This window comes from Ahaetulla prasina, chromosome 2 (assembly GCF_028640845.1).
Source record: "Ahaetulla prasina isolate Xishuangbanna chromosome 2, ASM2864084v1, whole genome shotgun sequence".
Taxonomy (NCBI): Eukaryota; Metazoa; Chordata; class Lepidosauria; order Squamata; family Colubridae; genus Ahaetulla; species Ahaetulla prasina.
Genome location: NC_080540.1, coordinates 66,453,550 through 66,480,449, shown reverse-complemented (window position 1 = coordinate 66,480,449; position 26,900 = coordinate 66,453,550). Strand labels below are relative to the sequence as shown.

The following is a 26,900-nucleotide window of genomic DNA, read 5'->3' as shown; positions in this document are numbered from 1 at the left end:
TACATACTTTCACTAATTGAATCTCTAATTAATAAACTACTTAGAAATCAAAACACGCCTTTACTGCTCAAGTTAGTTAACAAAGAGTTTGGTCACCATCTTGAGACATGGGAACTCTTCTGTTCTTTCTGTTCAGATTTACAAAAGAAGAAAAGGCAATCGACTGCTGGATAGTGGCTAAAAAATGCTGATTTAATAAGGTATACAACACAGATACATTAAATCCTGTACGTATTGGATCCCCTTTTCGGTAAGCTACAAGGCATTGTGTGGAATTTTCCAAATAAAGCATTTTATTGGTGCTTATGATCAGGAAGTAAATGCCTGAATCAATATATCGTAAAATCAAGTGAAGCAACCTGCATGCAGATTTTAAATATCCTATCTACATGTGATGCCATGGCTTATCATGCTTGTGATCTTGTGATGATGGAGAATTGGTCTAAGAGTACTTCTATTCCTTCCAAAATTTCTTTGTGAAAGAGAATGTAAAGTTGAATAAATAAAATAAAATTAATATCTTTTTCAACTTATGTTGCTGTATTAGTCTTATATTGGTTAGGCAACTATCATAAGCACAATTACTTGAAATCAAGTTCCACTATCATCAGTAGAACCTATTTTCAAGTAAATGTTAATAAACAATTATTAATAATTAAGATTGGTATTTTCCATTTATCCTATTTAAAAATCATTCTTGAAATGAAAGTTTTCCTCAGTGCACAAATGACCATTATTCAACATAATAGTATTAAAAAAATTAAATAAAGAATGAGAGAATCTGAAAGCCATAAATGGATCTACAATTCCTGCTATACTTTATTATAAAAAATATGTCCAGTTGAGAAAGTAGTAAAATTCTACAAAATCTAAATTAAACTAGCTATATTAGGAATATTTTGAAAACAAATTCAGAAAAAATATCTGTGTTCTTTACTCCTACTCATTTAAAAAACCATTTCTCAAATTACTGAATGAGGATATTGGGGGGGGGGGGGGGGAAGCTGCAGGCAGCTTTAAAAAATCAGTTAATCCGAATATGACTCCTACACAGCTGCAATTTCTTCAAGTTCACTTAGAAGTCTAGAAAGCAATAGGCTTCTTTAATGAGCAGAAGACAGGTGCTAGTCTTCATACAGGGCTCAAAGGACTTTTCCCAAATTATTTGTGAAACATGCCCAACCCCAGTTTGCTGGTGTGTTTTTTTAAAGTTGGTTATAGATAACAAGAGAAATTCTTCAAATGTTTTAATTTAATTGAATTAATTTAACTTATCTTTTAGCTGCCAAACCAGATTAAAAGGGAGGTATAATCAGTCAAATCCAATAAACCTAGTTCTTCCCAATCCACAGTTGTTCTTTCAAATTTCTACTTCATAAACTCTGGTTCATCAACATACAAGCGCTCTATTTTTTTTAAAAAAGAGTTTGGATTTTCATAAGAGAGTTTATAGTTCCACAAATGTTTCAAATTTTGTATTTTATAAATATATGTACCATAGTATACTTGAAAACATTTTTTTCAGACTGTTTCTTAATAAAAAGGAGTAAAAGTGAAAACCAAAAGGTCTAAACATACTGCTGGTTGTAGAATGAGAGAATGAGAACAGAAATGAGAAAAAACAGGATTTACAACATCCTATTAGTGTATGTGTGCCAAAAATTCCTTAAAGAAAGCAACTGCAGTTTAATATGTTATCTCGACATTAGTACTATCAGTCTTTGTCACTTCTTCTAATTAAGTAGACTATTTTTCAGGAAACATCAAAAATAATAAAAGATGCCTCACATTATGGATTATTTGTATCCTGTTATTTTTTTCAAAATGAAACAAATTGTATTGAAGTTCTACCTTAAGAGAGGCCAGTGGATGTTCTGGACCAAGTAAACTCCAATGAAATGAAGCCAAATCTTCATCAGGTAGAATATGATTACCTAAAATATACAATACAAGACATGCCCATATGAATTACATCAGAATCTGGAAAATTAATATCTCCTATTTTACAGTATTAAAACTAGGGTCAATATAACTTTTAAAACTGTAAGAATATGAATGCAATTTATTTTAAATAGTATGTTTATATAGATAGATGAATCTCCACATATGCATTAACTTAAATAAGTGCTTGAAATTAATGAAGCCTGATGGAATTTTTTTTAAAAAAGATTAGCTTCAAATTCTACTCCCAAATCATGGAATTCCACTATGTTAATAGACATAATTAATCTATATTTTTTCCTAATATCACTTCTAATTCTTACATACCCTGTTTCCCCGAAAATAAGACATCCCCTGATAATAAGCCCAATCGGGCTTTTGAGCACATACACTAAAATAAACCTCTCCCCAAAAATAAGCCCTTCCCGAAAATATTTAAACGCACAGCTGGAAATCAGGTAAGACAGCAAGGAGCCCCATCTTGCTTCACGTGCCCCAAAATAATAAGACGTCTCCCAAAATAAGGCCAAACACTTATTTCCAGGTTCAAAAAAATATAAGACAGGGTTTTATTTTTGGGGAAACACGGGTATATTTATCTGAAAGTAAAATCCCTATAACAGAAACCTATTTCCAAGCAATCGTGTTTAGGAGTTAAGATCTTCAGACATCACTTGCTACATGGACCACTTCAACAAAATGAAACAATTCCTAAGCAACAGAATGTAAAATCAGAGCTCTGCTTCTGTTACAATAAAAGTAACCATAAAATAAAAAATTGAACATCTGAAAATATTCTATGATTCACCAAGGCAAAATTTTTTTAAACCATTCTAAGCTGTGTAAACATTTTAGTAGGAAGGAAGAAACAAGAAACATAAGCCTCCCTTCTTCCAATACATCTACTTCTGTGGTGGTGATATACCAAAATTTAAATTATGGTTCTGCATCAGTGTAGAACAGACAGCATAGCATAGAACCATTCTAATATGTGATCTACCCATACTTCTGGGATTAATGGATAAATTTTCAACACTGCCAATCAACAGATGAAATGCTGATGTTCAACTTTTATGTTGACATCCCAAAAATCTATCTGATTAAAATATGTGATGATAGTCAAAGTTTCATTATGGTACTGCTGTTCTACCATGCAAACAGGTTAAGATGCAATAGTGTAGGGTCAGATGGTAAAATACTGAAATCAACTGCAATCTTGTCTTCCTCTCTTGTAAGAACTTTTCTGCAAGAGTTTTGGGTCACACTAGAATGCAGAAAGCAAAATAGACACAGATCCATCCCAGGAAATATAAACATCAGCTAAACCAAACAATCATTCATCTATAATTATGAGGTTGATGATGATTATGATGAAGACAATACATAAGACACTGAACTTCACTGTCAAAGATTTTCCAGTTTTGAGAAAACAAATATAAAGTTGCTAAATCAGTACTATCAATCATATCAAAACATACTGAAATACTACCGACTACTTCCATCAAAGTTCTTGGCAATTGTTGGAAAAATACATAGAGTTAAGTGCCCAAGACAGAAAAAGATGGAAGGCTACATTTTTGATGTAAGCATCCCTAAGAGAAAGGAATTGTGCACTGGGTGGCAAGCCTTATCAATCGTACAAAAATTCCACTTTTGTTTAAGCAATACAGTATATTTGATAGGGATATCAAATATAGGGACACTGATATCTTCAAATCCAGCCTTTTTAGTCAGGAAATCCTGTATTGAAACATTTCTTGATCCTCATCTCCTGGTGGAAAATAGTTAAATAAGAAACACATTACTGACTAATGCTAAATTCAGTAATCCAGATGGCGTCGCTGTTCCAGGAAAAATTAAATACAGTATCACTGCTGCTATGGGCAACTTCTAAAGCCAAGAGTTTTACCATCCTTATACTAACTATATTCACAAAGTAAGCTACATTGTACAACATATCTTTTCTACAGGTTCCATCTTCTTTGATGATAGCATCAACCAGTTATCATTCTTGTCTTCAACTTTTAAAACATAAAACTGAAGAACTGATTGATTTGAAAACAATCTTTGTATTTATCCAGTTTTGTTGTGGATGCTTGCTTACATTCAACCACTAAACTAAATTGATTTAAGATTTTTCCCTGTATCTCTTTTGCCAATAATAACAATATGAACCAGAGTCTGTTAGAGGGTGTATTTGTAGGATGACTCTCTTAGTAAGGAGCAGAAAAGGCTGTCATTGTGTTTAGTGTGCATGAGTACCTTTTTAAAATTTTGTATATGTTTATGTATGTGTTTGAACAGCATTTTTATAAATAAAAAAAGTTTTTCTAAGCAGCATTGATTTCTCTTCTGTGAATTGGCTAATTGTTTTGTGATTTGTGTGAGCCTTGTCCAAATAGATTTTGTCTGTGGTAAGAACATTTAGAGAGCGTTCATTCTGTCTCCTCATAAGGAACAGAATATGCAGATCTGACAGTAGGCCTTTTCAATGGTGCTCTCTACTTAAATGAGATATCCTTCTCCGAGAAGTTTATCAGTCCCAATTCTCCTTATATTCCATAAGCAAGTTAAAGCAATTTGGGATGCTTTCAGTCTTTCATTGAATCTGGCAATCTCTCATAGCTTGTAACTTTACTTAATGACTTTCACTGATACATAATTTGAATTTTGAACTTTGTGATATACTATTGTTGCCCAGAATTAATATTTATTGGGTTGGGCTACAATATTAACAAATATTGTCAATAGGTAAGTCCATCAATGAAGTATAATGATATGTGGGAATAACCTCTGGGACACAGGGCAACTAAGGGAACAGTCAGATAAAAGGCAGCTAGTCACAGCAGGAAGGTGAATAGGGCAAGAGACTCATTGAGCCCTTGCCTAATTTTAGGGGTCTAAAGAGAAGAGGGTGTACTCAAGATTCTGCTAATGTGACCTTACAATAAAGTAAAATTAGCTCATCTGGTTGTGTGGTGGCACAGTGATTAGAATGCAATATTGCTGGCTAATTCTGCTGACTGCTGGGGATTCAATCCTCACCAACTCAAGGCTAACTCAGCCTTTCATCCATCCGAGGCTGGTAAAATGAGGACCCAGATTGTTGGGGGTAATATACTGACTCTGTAAACCGCCTAGAAAGAGCTGTAAAGCACTGTGAAGCGGTATATAAGTCTAAGTGCTAGTGCTATTCCTATCTGGTCTACCTCATAAGGCTGACAAATAACTTAAAACTATGATTTTAAAATTAGGGTGTATTGGTAACAATAAATTACCATTTGAAATCTTCAAATAAATTACCGTATATACTCGAATATAAGCCGATCCGAGTATAAGCCGAGGTCCCCAATTTTACCCCAAAAACTGGGGTAAACTGGGGACTCGAGTATAAGCCGAGGGTGGGAAATGAGGCACCTACCGGTTGGGGAAACCCTCCCTCCCTCAGCTGAGAAGGCTGGCAGCTCCCGCCCGCCTCTCACTGCACCGGCAGGGCTTCAGTCCGCAAATGTGAAAAAGAAAAACGCGAGTATAAGCCGTATATACTGAGTATAAGCCGAGGGCTTAAAAAAAAAAAAACTGAGTATAAGTCAGATAGACCCGAGTATAAGCCGAGGGGACGTTTTTCAGCACAAAAAATGTGCTGAAAAACTCGGCTTATACTCGAGTATATACGGTATATGCAAACAAATACATCTTGATTAGCATTCTATGCAAGCTAAATCATTATCTCAATTTCCTATGTACTGTATGTGTACACAAATTTGCTGCTGTGGATACTAGAGTAAGCTTAGTAATTACCTTAGCAGTTACATATACCGTATATACTCGAGTATAAGCCGAGTTTTTCAGCACGTTTTTTGTGCTGAAAAACGTCCCCTCGGCTTATACTCGAGTATATACGGCTTATACTCGAGTTTTTTTTTTCTTTTTTTCACATTTTACCGGACGGCGCAAACTTGGCGGGCTTTTGCATTAGCGCGGGGAAGCCCTGCCGGTGCAGTGAGAGGGCGGGGCGGGGGAGCCGCCAGCCTTCTCAGCTGAGGGAGGGAGGGTTTCCCCAACCGGTAGGTGCCTCATTTCCCACCCTTGGCTTATACTCGAGTCCCCAGTTTACCCCAGTTTTTGGGGTAAAATTGGGGACCTCGGCTTATACTCGGATCGGCTTATATTCGAGTATATACGGTAGTTGGAATCACCATTCTTTCACTATTTCTGGTCCTATTGTTAGATTTTTATTAAAATTAAGCTAGTCATATGTAGGACTGTAATACTGCATTTCATTAAGTGTCTCTTCAACTAGAATATACTATAGTGAATAAAATGCTTTAATTTCTAGCTAAATAAGTAGCATTTGACAGCAGTTACACCCAAATCCAAGTCAAACAATAATTCAGACTGCATGCAAAACAGCACTCTCCTGCCTTTTTCAATGCCCAATCGGGACAAAATCCCACACATCTGTAGTCACAAGCTCCTTCTAAAAATGTCTATTTTGATAGATAGTTCTTATTTTGTTGGCATTCCATGTTTATCTTATTTTATTCTACAGTTATTTTATAGGACATTAGAATATTCTATACAGATATGCTCTTCATTTTAAAAGTATCCAGAACTAAAATTCTCTCCTTTTCCAGTAAACTTTATTCATTCACAATAACGATTGTACCTGAGATTATCATCCAATTAAATTAAGAAAATTTTAATTGCATGTACATTTCATATAACATTCAGTTAAGTGATACGAAAATTTTGGCTTGACAATTTTCCAATTAAAGTGGGCTGATATCCAAATAGCTAAAACATGGATTCAATGGAATTTTCCAGGACATTCACTGTTTATAATTACAAACATACAACTCGCCCTTTAACCAATTTTCAGGAGATATACACACAAATGTACACACATATTGCCATGCGTTATTTTACCTACCTAAAAGAGCAGCAAAAATAGGAAACCGATTTGGATTCAGGTCCAGTTGCTTGGCAACTTCATGCATCAGGTATTGGCTTGTTGTGAGGCTTTTTCCATTACGGCTCAGTTTTAGGGCATGGGCACTGAAATAGTAAGGGATGTTGCACAATGCATAATCCGAATCATATGCAACCAAGCCATGAAAGCCTTTTTCTCGGCAAAAACCAATTACTTCTTGATGGTGATCTTCGATACTTTGTGCAACCTATGCAAAAAAAAAAGGACATGGAAAAGATTATATCAAAAGTTGGGTCCCATTTGTACATATAAACCAAAGTCTACTTTAATATCACATTTTAAAAATTTCATATATAGAATATGAAGTTATACCTTGCTAAACTTCATACAATTAAACAAAAAATAATGCTTAGGCACCCCTCAACACCACACTGCTTTATATTCAGCATTCCTTTGGATGAAACTAGTAAGCTTGTTCAGAAAGAACTTGTAAGGAAATCATTGTAAAGTGACACTTTATCTAATGCTTTAAGACCTCTTCTCCACTGGCAAGTCACAGTCTGCATTTTGAGAAAACCTGCCTTAATAGGTTTATCATATTCCAGCCTACTCTTCTGGTGGTAGATCAATCAAATAACTTTTTCTGTGCTTGACAGTTCGACCAACTTTCACTGAAATTCACCTACAATTCTATTTCTACTCCTTACAGAATGACCATGGAATTTGAACTAGGCCAATTTCCATGGAATTGGTCTATGGAGCACCTTGAAAGAGATCTATTTTAGATCATTCAAAGCGGAAAAAAATTTAAAGATATTATGAAACATTTCCTAATTTTTTGTAAAAAAAACATAAAACAAATTTTATACCATACAAAATAATTTAGAACTAGAAAGGATAGGGAGGTCTTTCTCAAGGCAAAATCTCAGTTCTCAAAAGGTTTTTAAAAATAAAAGAGTAAGTAAAACTGAAGATGACAATACTTCAAATTCAGAAATACTGATTACATGATATTTTATGTAGCAAAACAAATATTCTCAACTTTGAGTGGGTGGGTTACCTTCATTACTGTCAGGGTCTTTTTTCCAGAAAACATGTACTTTCAATATTTGTTGCATATATTAGAATTTAAAATGTTCTTCACTTTTTTACAGTGGTGGTGATTTTTTTCCTTTTTCAATCCTTTCGTCTGCTGGTTTCTCTTTACCCCAAAAAAGTGAGTAGATGCCACATTTCTAAAAATTCAACTATCTGTAATTCTATTTATTTAGAATTTAACAACATTTAAATTATTTTAAACTAGCTATAAAACTAACATAAACTTTCTAATAAAAATACATGCTCCACTGTTTCTTACAGAATACACCTTAATTAGCATATTCCATACATTTATAAATTAACACAATTTATCTTAAACTCTTTAAATTTTAAGATTATGTATTTCATACATTTCCATTTTCCTCAAAATGTTGGTCTACTCTCAACAGTAATAGTAATTTTTTTTCTAATTATATCAACATTTCTGAAAAATTTATACACCTAGGAAGCTAGTTAGGATAAGATTATGAATATGGGTTCATTTAACGATTCTGAGACTCTCTTTATCATTTTGTCAATTTCCAATTCCATTTCATGCCATAGGAATTTCAGAATAACCTGACTAGGCATTTAGCAAGATAACTTTCCATAAAAATGCCACAATGTCAGATGTCCAGCTTTGTGGCAAGCAGATAGGGGCCTTCTCTTACATTGCTTCAAATTTATGAACTGTTTTCCACATTTAGATTCTACAATTTCATAACAGGAATTGAAACCACCTTTTTCCACCAATCATTTTAAGAAGCTGAATTAATAATATGTGCAATTTACTGTATTTAGCTGTTTATTGTTAAATTTACTATCATGTCTTAAATCAGTGGTAGTCAACCTTGTCTCTACCACCCACTAGTGGGCGTTCCAGCTTTCATGGTGGGCGGTGGGGGTTTAGTCCGATACTGAAGTACTTTCTTTTTTTAATTTAATTGACTTTTCAAAAAAAATTCATAGCATTATTTAAAAACATTTTAATAAGGTTTTCATAAAATTCCGTGACAATTTAAATTTCTGAAAATATACTATTTGTATCACCCACGCATAAGTTTAGTTCACGTTACGCAAGTGAAACTAAATGGCGCTATAGTGCGACCACAAACAAAAGAGCCTCGTCCCAGAATAGCTCGTGCAACTCCCCCCACACCACCCAGCTGTAACAGACAAGCAGAACTGGTAGCCGGCACTTCCCCCAAACCCAATCCATGATGTGTGAAAGGCATGCGCAGACGACGATACACGGTGCATTACTGTGGAACTGGTGGGCGGTTAGAAAATTTTACTACTAACAGAGATACAAAAGTGGGCGGTAGGTATAAAAAGATTGACTACCCCATCTTAAATGATGTATAGGTAGTATAATATAATCATGCAAGTCACACTGAGTTTGTGGGACTCTTTTCCTAGGAAGAATATTATGATGTTTCTTATATTGATTAAATATTAATAACCTAATTTTCCTAATACAATATAATTCATATACATCTGAACAACTATTTTGAATTTGGAGAACAGAACTGAGAATTTTTCTGTAGAACATTCTCTCTCCCAGTCTCTTAAACACACCCACACTCAACATAACCATAAACAGAACTTCCTTTTCCTTTTATAAAGCCATATTTTCTATTAATCTTCTATTTGCTCCATTAAAAACTAAAAATTAAAACTATAATTTTCAATTTCTACAATGACCATTCTGACCAATTATTGCTCAATTGCCCAGAAAAAGCACACCAATTTGGTGGTGAAGATCACATTAGATACCTACACATACAACCAATATTTGGGTGGGAGGTTTGAGGGGAAGGATTGACAAGTCAAATCTTATGAGCAAATCAGTGGTGGGTTTCCAAATTTTTACTACCGGTTCTGTGGATGTGGCTTGGTGGGTGTGGCATAGGAAGGATACTGTAAAATCTCCATTCCCACCCTACTCCAGGGGAAGGATACTGTAAAATCTCCATTCCCTCCCAATCCAGGGGAAGGTTACTGTAAAATCTCCATTTCCTTCCGATCAGCTGGGACTCAGGAGGCAGAGAATAGATGGGGGCGGGCAGTCAGAATTTTTACTACCGGTTCTCCAAACTATTCAAAATTTCCACTACCGGTTCTCCAGAACTGGTCAGAACCTGCTGAAACCCACCTCTGGAGCAAATGCTAATTAAAATATAAAAGCAATGGAAAGACTCCAGTATTACAACTCTCCTCAGAGATTTAAGAATATCAAAATCATGAAAAAGTAAATATATTATGCATGATATCCTATATGTTTGCTTCAAAATAGCTTTATTACAGATTAAGTCTCCCAGATTTGAGCTCCTTCAAATGTAATTGATTATGTAGGATCCTTGGTGTTCACTGTGCTTGGTTTTATTATCAAACAAGGTAACATCTTCAATTCTAAAAAATGTTTGCTCTTGTTTTATATACTAGTGGCTTGCCCAGTCAGTGTAGGTGGGAGCGGTCTTGTGATTCTTTTATTAGGCTGTTGTTTATTGTTAGCTTGTTTGCCTGAATTGGTGGTTCTTGATTGGGGTATTATTTACTTCTTGATTGTTGGTCTAGTGCTAATCTTGGTTTTAATCTCTGCTCATCTGGGTGTTGATTGCCGATGAGGAAGTATTTTGATATAATTTTTTTTATTTTCTTTTTGGTTGTCTCTTGAAGAGTGTGATGTTGTTTATCTCTATATGTGGATGGCATATAGAGTCCGTGCCTTGTCCGTGCCAGGTTTTCAGTAATTCACTAGCATTTTTTGATTGGGATTTAGCTTGGTCTACGATGCTGAGTATCAAGAAACTATGATCTGTCCATGAATTGTGAAATTAATGAGTTCTCATCATGTCTTCTGACTGCTAGTTGGTGTTAATAGATGTCTAAACAACCAAGCTCAAGAGGCCACCAAAGATCCCACAGTTCAATCCTCAGCTACAAGCATTCTATCAGTAATAAAACATAACTTCTCTAATCCTCATTAAGTACAAACTTTGGGCAGAGTAGATGGGTGACAGTATGTATAATCTGACACATCTGGATAAATTGAAGAAAAAATCAAATAGGTATTGCTGAGTGTCAAATTACAAAAACACAACATTTCACTTAGTTATTTAAAATTGCATTATGTATCTAATCTGAAAGGCAGTTAAAATGCATGTGTCATGTATTGACATATTAGGTGTTCTGAATATAACTTCCCATGATGCTCTTTCTGTTTAGACTCACAGATATTCTCTATTGCTTATGCAATTTATTTAAAATTATGCACTTGATATATATCACCAATATAATGTGAATTATGTTCATTAATCAGACAACTATCATAGTACATGTTATAACATAAACTGTCATCATGATAAAATTTATTTTATATTTTTAATATTATCTTTAATATAGCTAGAACTTTATTTCACTAGATGTAATGGCATTAAGCCAGTTCACTTTTAAAGGATTACTGCATAGAAATATCTTATTGCAACTTTCTGTAAATTTAGAGTAAGAAGAGCTACTGCTAGCGAATTCAAGTCTGCATTACAATATAACATTTCGTTTTATTTCTATTTTACAAGAAAATTCTGATTAAGTGTTGGAAAGAAAAATGTTTTAATAAAAACTTCAGAACATCAATACTCTTTGAAATCAGTGATCCTTTTTCTTCAAAGACTACTGTAAAAATGGTTTTCTAGCTTCAAATCATGTATTCATTAGAAATGTAAGTCACATCTGATTTGGAGAAATATGATTACACTTAGCAGTCCACTTCTGATAGATGAGTAACAAGAACAGAGCAATCTAACTTGTTCACTATGATATTACACTTAATGTCTGTCACTTATGTAAGCCAATCATTACATCAGATTTGTGGACTGGTAGGCTTACTAAATTTCTTACCAGTTACAACTGAAACAAGGGGAGGGACTTCCACTAGCAACTTAGTGTGAAGTATCACAGCCATTCTACAACACAGAATGAATTCTAGGCCTTAAACTGTTAAGTTTCAGTCAGAAAATAATTTAACCCACACTTCCAGAAAAAAGTATTATTATGTTTTCAGTTTCACTGAACTTATTAAAAACTAATTTTTAATATCCATGTCTAAAAGTATTCTGGGACTGGGGTGGACAGTATCCTTTGTCTCTCTACAGCTAAGGCTTTATATGCCACAAGGTAGAGCCTAGTAACATCAAGCTCCAATTTAAAAAAAATTACATTATCCGTAAAGGTCACATACTCACTCAACTATGCAACATAATTGTCAAAAGTCTCCACTTAGGAGAACTAAGAGTTCAAGCAGGATACCTTACCAGTGGATTTATTTTAAGGGCAAAATGAAATAAAATGAAATGCAATTACAATTACGAAAACAATACTACATAATTATCCGAGGAGTGGGGGACTTAAGAAAAAATGGAGGAATGACTCTATGGTCATTGATCTACATGTAAATAAAATCTGTAAATCAAAGCGTATCGTAAATAAATTTATTCAACCACATATATAATTGTGTTGCTTCATTGCTGTACAGTAATAATTTAAAACTTAGTATCTTCTACAAAACTGGAATTAAATGATTTACAATGGTGATATTATTAGTCTAGAACTTCATACTTTTGTGTAGTTCAAGCCACAAGTTCCCCTTGCTTTCTAAACCATAATTAAAAAAACTTGTTGCTTGCATGCATTTTCTGGACAATTGCCTAATTTCCTATTTATGATTTAAACAAATTATAGAAATGATTCTGATTATTAAAACGAACAACTGGATTAAGAAATAACCCCGATTCAAAGAGTGGTTATTAGGTTCAAGGGTCATTTTACTAATTGAGGGATCAAAATAATGGCATTAAAGTACCTGAACCTGATGTTTTCAAAAAAGAACACAAAAAACACAGTTAAAAAAATTATAGTGAATCCAGAACAGAAATGTAACAAGATGGATTTTGTTCCCAACTGGCAAATGCAACTCTCACTCCTGGATCAAGTACAACGATCACCAATTATCTTCCTTTATAGTTTAAACTATACTTTATAGCTATTTATACAGGGAAAGAATGGACCTGACCTGTACTTAAGAATTATGGCAGAAAGCCTGAGGAGAGATGGCAAAAAAACCTGCATTATTAACAAACCAGAAATCCAAGTTTAGGAACAATGGAAAAAGCAAATGAGGATTCCTTGAAATGTTTAATCAGTCTGGTCTATGACTGTAACAAATTGAATTAAAATGTTTAATCTTAGCAACTCATTTCCATTGTGGATGGGAGCCTTTGGATGTTCCCTGTTCCTCTCATCTGATTTTCAAAGCTCTATATATAAATAGAAAAATCCCTGTAGAGATTGAGGACATTAGTTTGCTTACTAAGTCCTCTCCTATGCCAGCTCGGCCACCCTGTACCTTCCTGCCTCTTAGTGAGGACGTAGGGAGACTTATTTCTACTCTGTTCCTGGGAGGGGAAGAGTTTTAGCCAAGACAACGCAATACTGTACAAACTTTCGGGGCAACCTTGGATGATTATTAACGACCAGCGGGAAGCACGCTGGATCCCAGGAAATCTCGACTCCCCGCCCAAGGTTCTAACTCAGCTAGTTTTCGACGACATTTTGCGGATATGGGAAAATAGAACTTCCCTCCCTTCCTCCCTCTGGATAATTAGTCAAACCATAACCGGGAGGGAAAAGTCTGCTGCCATCTTTATTAATGCTGCCCCTCTGTCCACCGCACGGAAGGGAAGAGGGGGGGGGGTTTCAACTCAGCAAGGTGGCGAGGCACTTCCATGAATAGAAGGACGGCAGCGCAGGAGTTGGTCCCCAATGGGCGTCAGGCCCCTGCTAAAGGGGCCCCCTCTCCATGAGACGGGAGGGGAACCGGAGAGAGCCAAGCGAGTAGAAAAGGAGCGAAAAGCAGAATCAGAAGAGGGCTGGAGGGCAGATCAGGGCTGCAAGAGGGCCCTGGTGTCACGGTCCAAGGAGACGCATGCGAGGGGACACTGGGGCAGCGAAGACGGCGCTGGGCAGCCCTCCGAACAGGCCGTTGCTTTCGCTCGCTTACCTTGATGTGGAAGCGGATGAGGGCCAAGCGGATGCAGTGCGCCATGCAGACAGGCGGGAGAAACCAGACCTTGGGCGGCGGGGTGCCCTTGTTTTGGACGTGGCTGACAATCTGTTGGGCGGTCTGGCGCTCGTTGCCTTGCCGCTTCACCCACTCGTGGAGCCGGGCCTTTTCCAGGGCGCCGTTGAAGAAGACGAAGAGCTCGATGTTGCCGTTGAAGCAGGCCTTGGCCAGAGCCGCCAAGTAGCCCAGCATGTGGTTCCATTGCCCGCCGCTCACCCAGTCCGTGTAAAAGCCGCCGTAGAGTCGGTGCAGGCAGTTGTCGGCGTCGATGAGGAGTCGCAGCGGGGTCTGAGGGGGCCTTTGGCGACCACCACCCACCAGGCTGCCCCGGGCCAGCTTCTGCAATTCCACCGGCACTACGGCACTCGGGCAGTGTTTCTCGATGTAGTCCTGGAAGCCCTGCACTCCCATGGCGACGGGGGGACCGGGCTGGCTGTTAGCGGGGGCTTAGGTGGCGGCAGAGGCGGCGGCACAGGGAAGGAGCTGGCTGAGAAGAGCGTCTTCGGTCCGGGCGTGAAGGCGGCAGGAGCAGTTGCGATGGGTAGTGCTGGGCAGAGCTGGTGCTGGTTGTCTAATATTATTCAACTAAGGCGGACTGGTTGGTTGGTTGGTGGGTGAGCGGGCGGGCGGGCGGCGGCTGCAGTTACACGGTGGCCCTTCAGGGGGGAGTTGTATGGATTAGTGGGGGGTTCATGGCTGCTGCGCCCGCCATGTGCTGCTCTCACAGCGCCATGGCTCAGGGGATCCGGACTACTGCTGCTGTGGCTGCTGCCGCTGCGGCTCCTACTGCCGGGGAAAGGAAGGGAGGGAGGGAAAAGCGAGAGAGCGGGAGGGGAGGAAGGAGGAGGAGGAAGGGAAAGGAGGAAAAGAAGAAGGGGGGGGAGCGGCACAACGCGCAGGAAGCCAGCCCACTCGCCGTCGCGGAACAGGCGGGACTTGGCCCAGAGTGCCGAGGCCACCACTGCCGCCCGCCAGCTCGCTCAGGCAAGCGGAAGGCAGCTGGCCGACGGCCCGCTCTCCCCTCTTTCCACTTCCACCTGAATGGCAGAGCGGGAGGGCAGGCAGGCTGGCCGGGCCAAGCCAGCTCCCCCTTCCGTCTCCTCCTCCGAGCCTCCGCTGCTTCTTCTTCTACCACCACCACCCCTCGACTAAGCCTCCTCTCGCAAACAGAACTGCCCCAGCGCCGCCGCCCTGCAGCTGGGACGCTAGGGCGCATGGCCTGTTGCATAACCCAAGCATGCGCACGGCGAGACAGGCGGGAAGAAAGCGGAGAGGAGGATTGGACCAGCCGGGGCCTCGCAAGCGGAAATGAGGGAGGGATAGGCGCGTGAATGGCGGGCGGCTGCAGGGAATGGGAGGGAAGGGGGCCTGAGAGCGGCGAGGAGGAGGGAACGTGGTGGGGAGGGGCGGGGGTTGAGAGGGTTCCCTGGGGTTGGAGGAGGAGCGGCCGTTCGGTGCCTGGAAATGTACAAACCACCTGCGGCCGACCTGAATTCTATAAGGTTTTCTCGGCCAGGCTTCCTCCCGGGTGACTGTGAGCACGAGTGCTAATGTTTATTGTACGTGCAAAATCCCCCACTTCGAACTCTACTCCCGCGAGTGCATTTGCGCCTGAGAACACGAAACCCGCTCCGCGAAAGTGCACGCCTCTGTTCATGCACAATAACGTGACACACATTCACATTCAAGCCTATTCAGGGTTGCGTGTGAGTAAATTCATTACTTTGTATATAAAGTGAACAAGGCGAAGCTTAACGCACAAGATTTATAAGATTAAAGAATAATATATGTATATATATTGTGTGCACACAGAGAGCTCTCTTAAAGAATCAAAAAATTGTACTGTTGGAATTAACCTCAAAGACCATCTAGTCCAACCCCGTTTGGAGCAAGGTTTGCAAAACATTTCAGATAGATGTTATTCGGTTTAGTTGAAGACCTATAAGGAGACCATGTCAGTTCAAGGAGCAGCCTATTCCGTTAAGTAACAAAAATTACCATCAGGAATATCTAATCTTAACTTCAATTATTCTGGTCGTACCTCTGATTCTGCTCATCCATCCTGAAACTGCTTTGCATATGTGTTGTACTAAGACGGTTGAAAGAAATAAGGGATAGAACTGCATATTAAAACAAATCTCTGACTTCCAAGAATTTTCCATGTAGTGGCTGTTAAACTGGGAATAATTTGACATATCCTGGGAGTAATGGAGCAATTTGTAATTGCTTTTTTTGTGAGTTGAGGATCCAGACTGCTGCTGCTTAGATGCTTGTGATTTTTTTTAAAATTTACAATATTCAAGACTGGGAAATGGGTTTCGGGTCAAACAGCTGAAGGACCATTTATGTAGGAGATAGGTCTAGGCATGAAAACAGGCTGGATGATTTGGGGGGCCAGTTACCCTCTCTTAGACCAACCCACCTCACAGAGTTGTTGTGGGGAAATAGTGGCAGGAGTATTGTTCACTACTTTGAGTTATATATAAATATGCAGGATAAAAATATAATAACATTCCAAAATAGCTGGGACACTATCTGAACACCATTGGAATTGACAAAATCACTATCAATTGCAAAGGCAGCTTTACTTGAAACACTTACATCCTGAGACAGTACCTTTAATATTATTAAATAACTGCTTCTGCCTATCCCAGGTCCTTGGAAAAGACTCAATAGATGGAGAAAAAAAGCCAAATCCAGTCTAAACATTTGGCTGCCTATGACAAGCTAAAGCCAAAGAAAGACCCTGCATCAACCAGATACGCCAATATTAATACAGTAACTACTTTAATCTGTCCACAAAAGACTGCAATCATTACAACACCATTCCTCTTGGTTTTCCCTCAGCTAGGAAACCAGAAATCCAGGAAAAAATACAATTTTCTACATTTATTGATTAATTTTATTTATGAGAATTTATCATCCAATTCTACAAACCCTAGGTGGCTTACAAGATAAATGTATGTATCAACACTAGTCAGCAGAAGAGAAATATGGCAGCCTTTTTTTGAAAACACTCAATTAGAGAACAGTAAAATTTATTCCAATCCAGCTTCTCTTTATATATATCTGAATAACTAAGGGAAGAGTATATGAACTTGATTGACTTAATCTCATCATATTCATGACCTATGTATAGGTTTTATATTGAGATAATTTTGTATTGAGATTCCTACTTTCCTAAGCACATTCCATTGTTTGATGTTTTTGGTAAAAGTAATGTTTTTTTCATAATCAATGTACTGACTTTTAAAAAATATTATTTGACTTTCTCAGTTATCCTGTGTGCAATACTGTAAGCAATACCTGCCCCAAAGGACATTAGGATAGAGAATGCTTTATCTTCTTTTTGACTGACTTTCTGTTAACCTGTAAACAGCTGGGTCTTTACTGATACCAAAGGAGCTTTTGGTCTCAAGAATCTTTAACAGTCTGAAGAGGAAAAAAAACCAAAATCAGCCATTAGCACCCACTATCAGGCATGGAAAATGTTTCATTTGCATATTTTGGATGTTACTATATCCAGTAAACTGCAGACAACTTCCTGTTCTGGACAAACCATATTTGGAAATCCTGAATATCCTACTGGAGTGTTTCAGTTGGCTTATTCTGGGGGGAAAACAAAATATTTGAAGGGAACAGGAATGTAAATGATATTTTGCATTGCATTTTATATAGACTGGCTATTAGACTATTAATTAAATCCATGAATATTTAAAACAGTACTATACAATGATTGTTTTAAAAAGTAGTGACTAAACATTTTAAAACAGCAGCAACATTTATACAATAATAATAACCCCTTTCCTTTCCATTTTTTTTCCAAAACCAATTTGACAAGGCCAAATCTGATTGTTGTAGATACAAAAATAAGTCAAGCAAAAACATGTACCCCTTTGTTTTTTGTGCCTTAAACAATAAGCTGTATGACTTCATTTCACTTCTGATCGAAAATCAACCCATTTCAATTCATTGACATGTAGAAAACCAATGAGTAATAATAATAATAATAATAATAATAATAATAATAACAACAACAACAACAATTATTATTATTATTATTATTATTATTATTATTATTATTATTATTAATAATAATAATAATAACCTTCTCCCGAAGGACTCAGGGCGGTTCACAGCCAGGTAAAATCGACAATAAATAGGTACAATACAATAAAAACAATGATAAAAAACTTATTAAATTTGGCCCATAATTAAAATAAAACCATAAAACCCCAATTAAAATACAAATAATAAAACTAATTCTATGCCAGTCCAGCGCGGAAGAATAGATACGTTTTCAGCTCGCGGCGGAAGGTCCAGAGATCCGGGAGTTGACGAAGTCCTGGGGAAAGCTCGTTCCAGAGGGTAGGAGCCCCCACAGAGAAGGCCCTCCCCCTGGGGGCCGCCAGCCGACATTGTTTGGCAGACGGCACCCTGAGGAGACCCTGAGGAGTAGTGGATTAATTTCCTATTTTACTGCATTAAAATTTCCCATATTCTTGTTTCATATGCTCTATGTTCTGACTGCAACTTTGGATTTTCTTTTCTTACAACATCAGCATTTACACATCCTGAAAACATTAACCTAGCCATATCAGAAATACCATAAAGAGCCATAGACCCTCAGATCTTCCTCAATAGCATATTTGGGTGCCATTTGACTGGAAGGTCTATTACTTGGTTCTGTATTGCCAATCACTTTGTTATTTTCTATCTTTTGTAAAATACAGAAGTGTTTTTGCCTTTTGCTGTATAGTGTGCAGTAATGTGATCCCTGCCCAATATAGATTCCTGTTCGCTTTACCTAGGATGCCTTGGGTGAGCCTGCTGGCGATATATTCTAACAGTATTCACTTAGGGCATTCATCACTCATATCTGCCAGAAACATATACACTCATACATTCTGCTATGGTGAGGCACTGAAATAGGATTTGAAGAGATTTCTTTTAAATACAATAATTTAATGGTTCGATTAAAATGATTGCACTGCCAGTTTTTTTACTGTACATATTAGCTGCATTATAAAGAATATTAACATTTAGTTATTTAAATAACTGAACTGTTTGCATCCATTGATAGGCAAAATAATACAAAATATTTAGGTCTTGCCCTTAAGCTATCAATTTATGAAATAACAAGAAGGAACAAAACTGTGTAAGAAAAAGAAATTCTAGTTCCTACCTTAAGTTTCCTTTCATCAGAATAATTGATGTCCATGTTTTTAAACACTCATACTTTTCTTAACTTGTATTTTGAAGGTAATATTACATTGGACTTTAAAGCCACATGCCAGGGGCCATAGGGCAAAAAACAGATTGGGCCAGGAATAAGAAATAGAAGTATATATTTAATAATATGTATTTATTGCTGTCCTAGACACCTGTTTTAACAGTAATTAATTCAGGGGCCAGTTCCAAATCCTGTCGCTACCAGTTCGCTCGTGCATACACGTGTACGGCACTTCTGCACATGCGCAGAAGTTTCTGTGTAGTAACGTCCGGGCGGGTGGGTGGAGCCTCCCACAGCTTAGCGAAAGGTTTTGTAGGGTGTAGGTGTACTCCTGGCATTGGGATTATATAGAACCTTGGAGGCCTCAGGTTGTGGATCATGATTGTAGAGTATTTTTTTCATAAACGTATGAAATCGGCGACAACACATTTTATTTTATTGTACGTGTTGATTTCAATTGAGTGAAGTGTAAATATGATTTGCTGTTTTTCTTTACATTAAAATAAATATTGAAATTCATTGTAGGAACACTTGGTTTGGGGGCATCTGGGAAATCAATTACATCTTCCATAATTTGGCTTTTACAGCCCTTTGTAGTGCAATCATTCTAATGCATAAACTAGTGCAACCATCCATCTTTCTCTTGCTGAACTTTCAGTTCCTGTTAAAATGCAGCAGTTAACATTATCCTTCTTGCTAATTAAACCAAGACTATCCTTTAATTAGCTTGTGAAATGTTTCTGTCCATTGATGTCCAACACTTTTTAATAATTCGGCCATGTAGAATAAGTTTTTTAATTGTTATTTTAGTTTGTATTTATATGTATTTTTTACTTGCCTGTGAACCGCCCTGAGTCCCTAGGGAAATAGGGCGGTATATAAATGTGATAAATAAATAAAAAATAAATAAATAAAAACACAGTTTCATTATATTTTACAGTTAACTTTATTGTAATTTCTGCTATTTTGTTTCTTATTAAAACTTCTCATGAACTTTGTTTTAAAAGACACACATTTTAAAAGTCTCTTACTGCTCCATCAGCACAGGCTGATGCTTTCGGCCTGGGTATGTTTTGTCAGTTTTCATAATTCAAAATTCCCTATTTCCACTAAAATGTTTTCTCCTGGCTTGATAATCCTAAAATAGCGATAAAATATCATGAATTCATGGCTCTCTGCTTTATTTTGTTCTTCTTGTGTCTCATCCTTATCTAATTTCATTATTTAAATTCTGAATAGGGCTATGGCTGAATGGATGTGTATTCAATCAATTTCTACAATTGATAATTTATAAATAATAAAAATGACACCTGTGAAGTTCCCAGATAAAAAACTGCTTTAGGCCTAAAAAAAAAAACCCCCAAAAACTCACAAGCTCATTTCCTTCTGGCATAATGGTTCTTTAGCATAGCCAATGATGGATGCTAACAACTAGAGCTATCAGCCTTTCCTGTAACTCTTTCCAATATCATGGCTGATAACTTTCAGCCACATGGCCTAGATAAAGCTTCAGATGGCACCTGGCATTGTGGTTGCACACCATTTATTACTGTAATATCAGTGTAGTGTAATATCTTACTACTACTGAATGTTCTTTCCTGATATCTCATACTAATATTTTATTCTAAAGAAATAATCACCTTGATAATTTTCATATAAAAATTGAAAATGTCTTCCTTTCTACTCCCCTACGCACATTAAATTAAGGTTCACAAATTTTAAGAAATATTGCTTAGAAGATTAGTCATTTTGTAATGGATGCCCGCAATTGCTCCTTCGTAAGATAATTAGTAAGACTTTCATATCAAGGTGAAACTAGAATACAGTATAAACCCTTTTAAAATTACACAGCATAAACATTAATATAAGTTGCATTCCAAAGTGTTTCAAAGACTGTTATGTTCTAATTATCTAAAATAGGACTATTGTGCTAACAAATCAAGAAATCACGAGGATTATATATTATAATTGTTATAGATTGGATTAGATGTCAAAAACATTAGAAACCTAAAATCAACCTTCCTGCTGAGATGAATTCAGCATGGGAATATTGTTTAACACTTCTAACTTGCATTTTTCACTTCTCTTATTGTAAATATTATTTTAACTCTTGCATCTAACAACCAGAAGTTTCCTGGATACCGGGAACCTGTTTTTTCCCCGTCTTTTGAGCCAGCATGGCTCAAAATCAGTTCTGTTGCCATAGTATTTGCTATAATCACTCTCAGCTTTGTTTGCGTTGTTTTGTTGTCTTAGTTTGATATTGTATCTTTTTTCAAATTTTGATTATTTTATATTTTCATTGATGTACTCTCTGATTGGGGGTTGCCCTATAAATTTTATAAATAAAAAACCATAATCATTTATAACTTCTGGTTTCAACTCAAATTATTTCTGGTTTTCTAAAACAAGGTGCCTGGGGGACTCAAAGACCATTTTATGTCATCTTTTAAGGAAAAAACAACTGTCTGCCTTCCCCTTTTATACTAAAAACTGATCTGATTTGCTTTATTAAAATGTGTAGTTTATATGTTTATTTCCCCATTTTGTGCCAGCAAACTATAATTAGGCAAAGAACATAACTTCAAAATAGAATAGTTCAAAGAAATATTAACTTTTATCAAGGTTAGTCTGTTGTTTGCACTGGGAACTTTTTTTAACGTTAGACAGATTTGCATCTTATTACAATGGCTTAAGAACCAATTAAAACAACTGTTATGGAAAAAATGCTTTGTGGTACACAAAAGACTAACATTGTGTTTGTGGCAAACTTTTTCATTATCCACTGAAAGGGAGTCTAGTCCAATAACTTGAAGCCACCATAGCATATCCCTAAATTGCAACAATACTATTTTGACCGTTATGCTGTAATTACTTGGCTATCAGCCTGGAAGTTAAATGTTATGAAATCTACTGGTGGAAAATTGAAATAAGATAGAAAAATCCCTCTGTACTTTTCCCCCCCAGTAGTTCGTAAGATAAGCATGGTTGGACTTGATTATACTTGGAGACCACCAGAAAATCCCAGGGCTGTAAACTACTCTGTACTATAGGAAACATTTTTTAAAAATGCAAAACAAGTGGAAAATCTCTTATCATTGCCACAAAAGTAACATGAACATGTCCATCAGTTCACCAGGAATCCGACATAGCTGAAATGAGACTTTATTTTAAAATTATATCAATTTGGAAATTGCAGGAAAAAATAAATAAAGCTAACAAGTGCCAAGTTAATTTTTGGAGGCATTTCAGTTTTGTTAATCGACTTGTAGAATTTGGAGGAATAATAGACTTTATGATCAAACTGCAACTAACCAATTATTGTATTATAGAGATAGCAAGCTCATTTTGGGAACGTATTTCACCTTGGCAACTAGAATGAATATTTATTCATTCATCTTTAAGTTTGTCCCAGAGCATTAAGTTTTGATTTGCAAAAGCTATAAATAAAGGCTATTTTTTCCATTTGCAAGGTCTGTTTATTTCAGCCAAACTAGTATGCTTTAGAAATATAATCCTTTCTGCTGCCTTCTTTCATTCTGAATCATTGATATGGAAGTTAATTGGCAATGCAAAGATAACTTTTGTCTCTCACATAGTCATTTTAATAAGAATGTGTAAAATGTTTCTAATTCAAAATATTTTTACCTCTAAACAGCTTTTCATGTTCAAAAAGAGTTGTTACCACTGTTCTAACTATTTGAAGCAGCTATTTTTTTCATCCTTTGGTCTTTTTAAAAAAAATAAAGTTAGGACAGTTGTTCTGAACTTGGAATAAAGCCTTTTGAATATGAACAATCAGATTTGGACATGAGAGTCAACTTCCAGTTAAATTCTTCTGCTGTACTTTCCTTCCAAGATTTTTAGGGTTTACTGATGAATTAGTTCCATGTCATTAATTAAAATAGTAGTTTCAGAAACCATTTAGGATAGCACTAGGTTATACAACTGCACCATTTTTGTGGCCAAACATCTTCTATAATATTAAGTACTAATTTGCTCAGCTCTGTAATTTTAATTGGAGACTTCTTTCTGTGTCTACTGCCTTTATTTATTATTTCAGTTTCTAAGTTCCTCACTTATCAATGGCACTGGATGGCTGTAGCAAATTAAGGAGATAACTTTGAAAGAAATAAGCAAAGAAGGATGAAATATTCCTTAAGTCCTGGAAACAAAGATAGGACTCTGAGGAGACCCATACAAGGATCTGCCTGATTCACATGGATATAAGGGGGAGAGGAGGTCAAACACAATCAAGCTTGCAAGATTTTTACTATGACCTATCTCAGTAAACTTTAGTTCTAATCTTCCTGTTGAGTCTGTTTCTTAATCTGGTCTACCTTGCAATAATCAAATAGTGCTTTTTTTGCTATGGTTTACTGTTTTACTGATGAATTTTCACTGCAGTGAGTATAAAAAGCTTTAATTTCAGGTTACATTTCATTATTACTATTTTTATTATATAAAATAGAAGTTTTAGCATCCCCACCACCACTATGCCAGTTCCTTTCCAAACAGAAAACATAGGTAGTCTTCAACTTACAACCACAATTGGGATCAGAATTTCCGTTGCTAAGCAATGTGGTTGTTAAGTAACTCATCACAGGATCAGACCAATTTCATAATAATTTTAACTGCAGTCTTTAGCTAATCATTAAGTGAATCCAACTTCCCTAATTGACTTTACTTGTCAGAAGCTGACTGGGAAGGTCGCAAATCCTGACCACGTTACCACAAAACATTACAGACATTGTAAGTGCAAGCCAGTTGCCAAGTGCCCAGTTGTGATCATGTAATAATGGAGTAGTGTGACAGTCGTAACTTCAAGGATGGGTCATGTCACTTTTTCTCAGCCAGTTGTGATTTCAAACTGTCATTAAACAAATGGTCATAAATCAGAGACCACCTTAATAATGTGGCAACAGTCCCCACCATAGTAAATTTTACCTCAAATATCAGAGGCAGAAAAATCGCTGTTTTCTGTTTGGAAAGGAACTGGCATAGTGGGGATACTACGCTGTTCATGTCTTATTTAAGGATTTCCTGTAGGCATACCGGGGAAGAGAATTATGCCCTAAGATATGATTCAATGGGGTTTTTGTTATGAGAGTTACAAAGTCACTTGGATGACTTAGGTGGCTATAGAAATTGAATGCAATAAAATGGCTAGTACAGAAGGCACACCCCACAGCGACAAACAGTTGTTAATATGAAGTTAACTTTTGCAAATCCTTGCATATTTGAGAATGGGTTTTTTGGCATTGCTATAATTTGTATCTATTCTTTAAAGACTTTCCATTTATCCCTTGAGGCTTCTGACAATAGAAGATAACAGTTGTATTATATAACAAGTCACCAGAGAGCTTTCTCTTACTGTTTGATTACCTCTGACAATTCACATTTTTAAGGGGGAAAACTTGTGATGATAGGATGCTGCCCATTTGCATGAATAAAGTTGTATTTACCAATGGCCAGTGAGGGGAAGTGCATAACTGCTGTCTACTTCAAAAAGTTACAACTGATTTCCTCATTAAGTCAATTTAAGTCCAACAGCTATTGTGTCCTTGAAGTAACTTCTTTTTTCCTATCTATATCTTATTGTAGAAATGTGCAATAATATCAGAATAAAGTTGAACGAGAGCCGATATCCAAAAATGTTACCATGCTTTCAGACATCTTGCAAAGTAGTCTTATTTTCCAACATAGTGTCCAAGTATTAGGAGGAAAGTAACATTTTCTTGTAAACACATACATTACAGTGGGTCCCAGAACTATGTTTATGTAAAGGTTAGTAATACCTAAATCCAGTGATGGGATTCAGCCAGTTCACACCACTTCGGGAGAACCGGTTGTTAACTTTCTGAGCAGTTTGGCAAACTGGTTGTTGAAAGAAATCATTAGGGCAGAGAACCGGTTGTTAAATCACTTAAATCCCACCACTGCCTAAATCAATTCTAAATCCTATGCAAAATTTAGAATTGTATTCTAGAATGATTTTTATATTTATTTTACTTATTAAATTTGTGGCAGTTTACATTACAAACATAAATTCATCAGAATAAAAATGCTATATTTATGCATCTGTGGTGCTACCCAATTCATTCATAAACTATTAGGCTTCAGATGCCTTGGGGGAAAGCTTTGTCTTCAGGGCCTTTCTAAAAAAACTCCAAGGTAGATGCAACCCAAGTATCCTGGGGGTGATGATGGTGGAGGTTCCACAACATAGAAGGAATTATTTCAGCCCCTCTCCTTCCCCCCACTCCATGACTGTGAGATAGCTTATGTTTCTCCACCTCAGATAAGTACACTTGACAGATACTCTCAAGTGTCCAAAACCCCAGACCTGGCTAACACAGAAGTAGACATGCTCTGGAACCATAGAATCATTCAGGCGAGAATAAACCTTGGCACAAAGTAAGTTCTGTAAAAGTAGCAGTCCATTGTAAAGTTAGTTCTGGGAGCTACCACCTCCCAGCCCTTTTTATAGGTGGGGCCACGCCCCCTCTGCCTGGGCCTGCCCCACCCATACAACCACCATCCGGTGTCGGCAAACAAGTCCTCTGCAGCAAGCAAATCGGTCAAGCAGCTCCCAGCATTCAACGTCCCGGTCCATCATGGTCTTCAATCCCCACCCCATGCCAGTTTTGCCAGCTAGGTTCCAGGAGTCCATCGGTCAGCTGGGCATTCGTAAATGATACTTTCAGTCTGCAGCACCTGAAGGTTTCTACATGCCAAAGTATGTAGGGCTTTAAAAGTTAAAAATTAGCCCCTTTGGTTACACACAAAAATCTTTTGGCACTCAAAGCTGTGCCACAAGACCAGTTTTATATAGCTGTAGTAGCTTTCACCTGCCAGCATGCTGGCTGTTGCCTTTTGCCACTAATTACGGTATATCTTCTGAATGGTTTTCAGGCAGGCCTCGTTCTTCTGGGTGGTGATAAAAGCATTGGGCACTATCACCATGGCCTTCCACCACATTAGGACTGCAACTGGTGCACTAGACAAAACTAGGCAAAGTCTCCCTTAGCCATCTATGCATCCTAGAGCTAAAGTTTGTATATAATATACAAATGGATGAAGATTATTGCTTGACATAGTGTAAGCCGCCCTGAGTCTTCGGAGAAGGGCGGGATATAAATGCAAAAAAAAAAAAGTTCTGAAAAACCAAGTACAACCTGTAGGTAGTCCTGATTTATAGATGTTATGCAAGTGTTTGAAATAGATTATATCTAAGAGTTTAGTGTTGTGCAAGGGATCCTGGTGGCGTGGTAGTTAGAATGCAGCACTGCAGACTACTTCTGCTGACTGCTGGCTGATTGTAGTTTGGCAGTTTGAATTTCACTGGCTCAAGGTTGATTCAACCTTCCATCCTTCCGAGGTGGGTAAAATGAGGACCCAGATTATTGGGGGGCAATATACTGACTCTGTAAACCACTTAGAGAGGGCTGTAAAGCACTGTTAAGTGGTATATAAGTTTAAATACTATTGCTATCCTACTTGATCTTAAGAAAAATCCTCAAAAAATTCCCAAATCTTTAACCAAAACTTTAACCAAAAACTACTATTGACCTCACCCCATTCCTAAGAGGTCT

The 26,900-nt window shown here is 37.2% G+C and overlaps 1 protein-coding gene across 1 annotated transcript in view; it reads right to left on the bottom strand.

Annotated features, from left to right (window-relative positions):
• FAM120A (family with sequence similarity 120 member A) overlaps window positions 1-15,284 on the bottom strand; it is an 87,907-nt gene extending 72,623 nt beyond the window's left edge. Inside the window, exons 1-3 of the mRNA XM_058165615.1 lie at window positions 14,010-15,284; window positions 6,875-7,121; window positions 1,852-1,934 (exon numbers count right to left, since the gene is read on the bottom strand). Coding sequence (XP_058021598.1) covers window positions 1,852-1,934; window positions 6,875-7,121; window positions 14,010-14,483 — 804 coding nt within the window. The 5' untranslated portion in view covers window positions 14,484-15,284. The remainder of the gene's footprint in view (window positions 1-1,851; window positions 1,935-6,874; window positions 7,122-14,009) is intronic.
• Window positions 15,285-26,900: the final 11,616 nt, after the last annotated feature.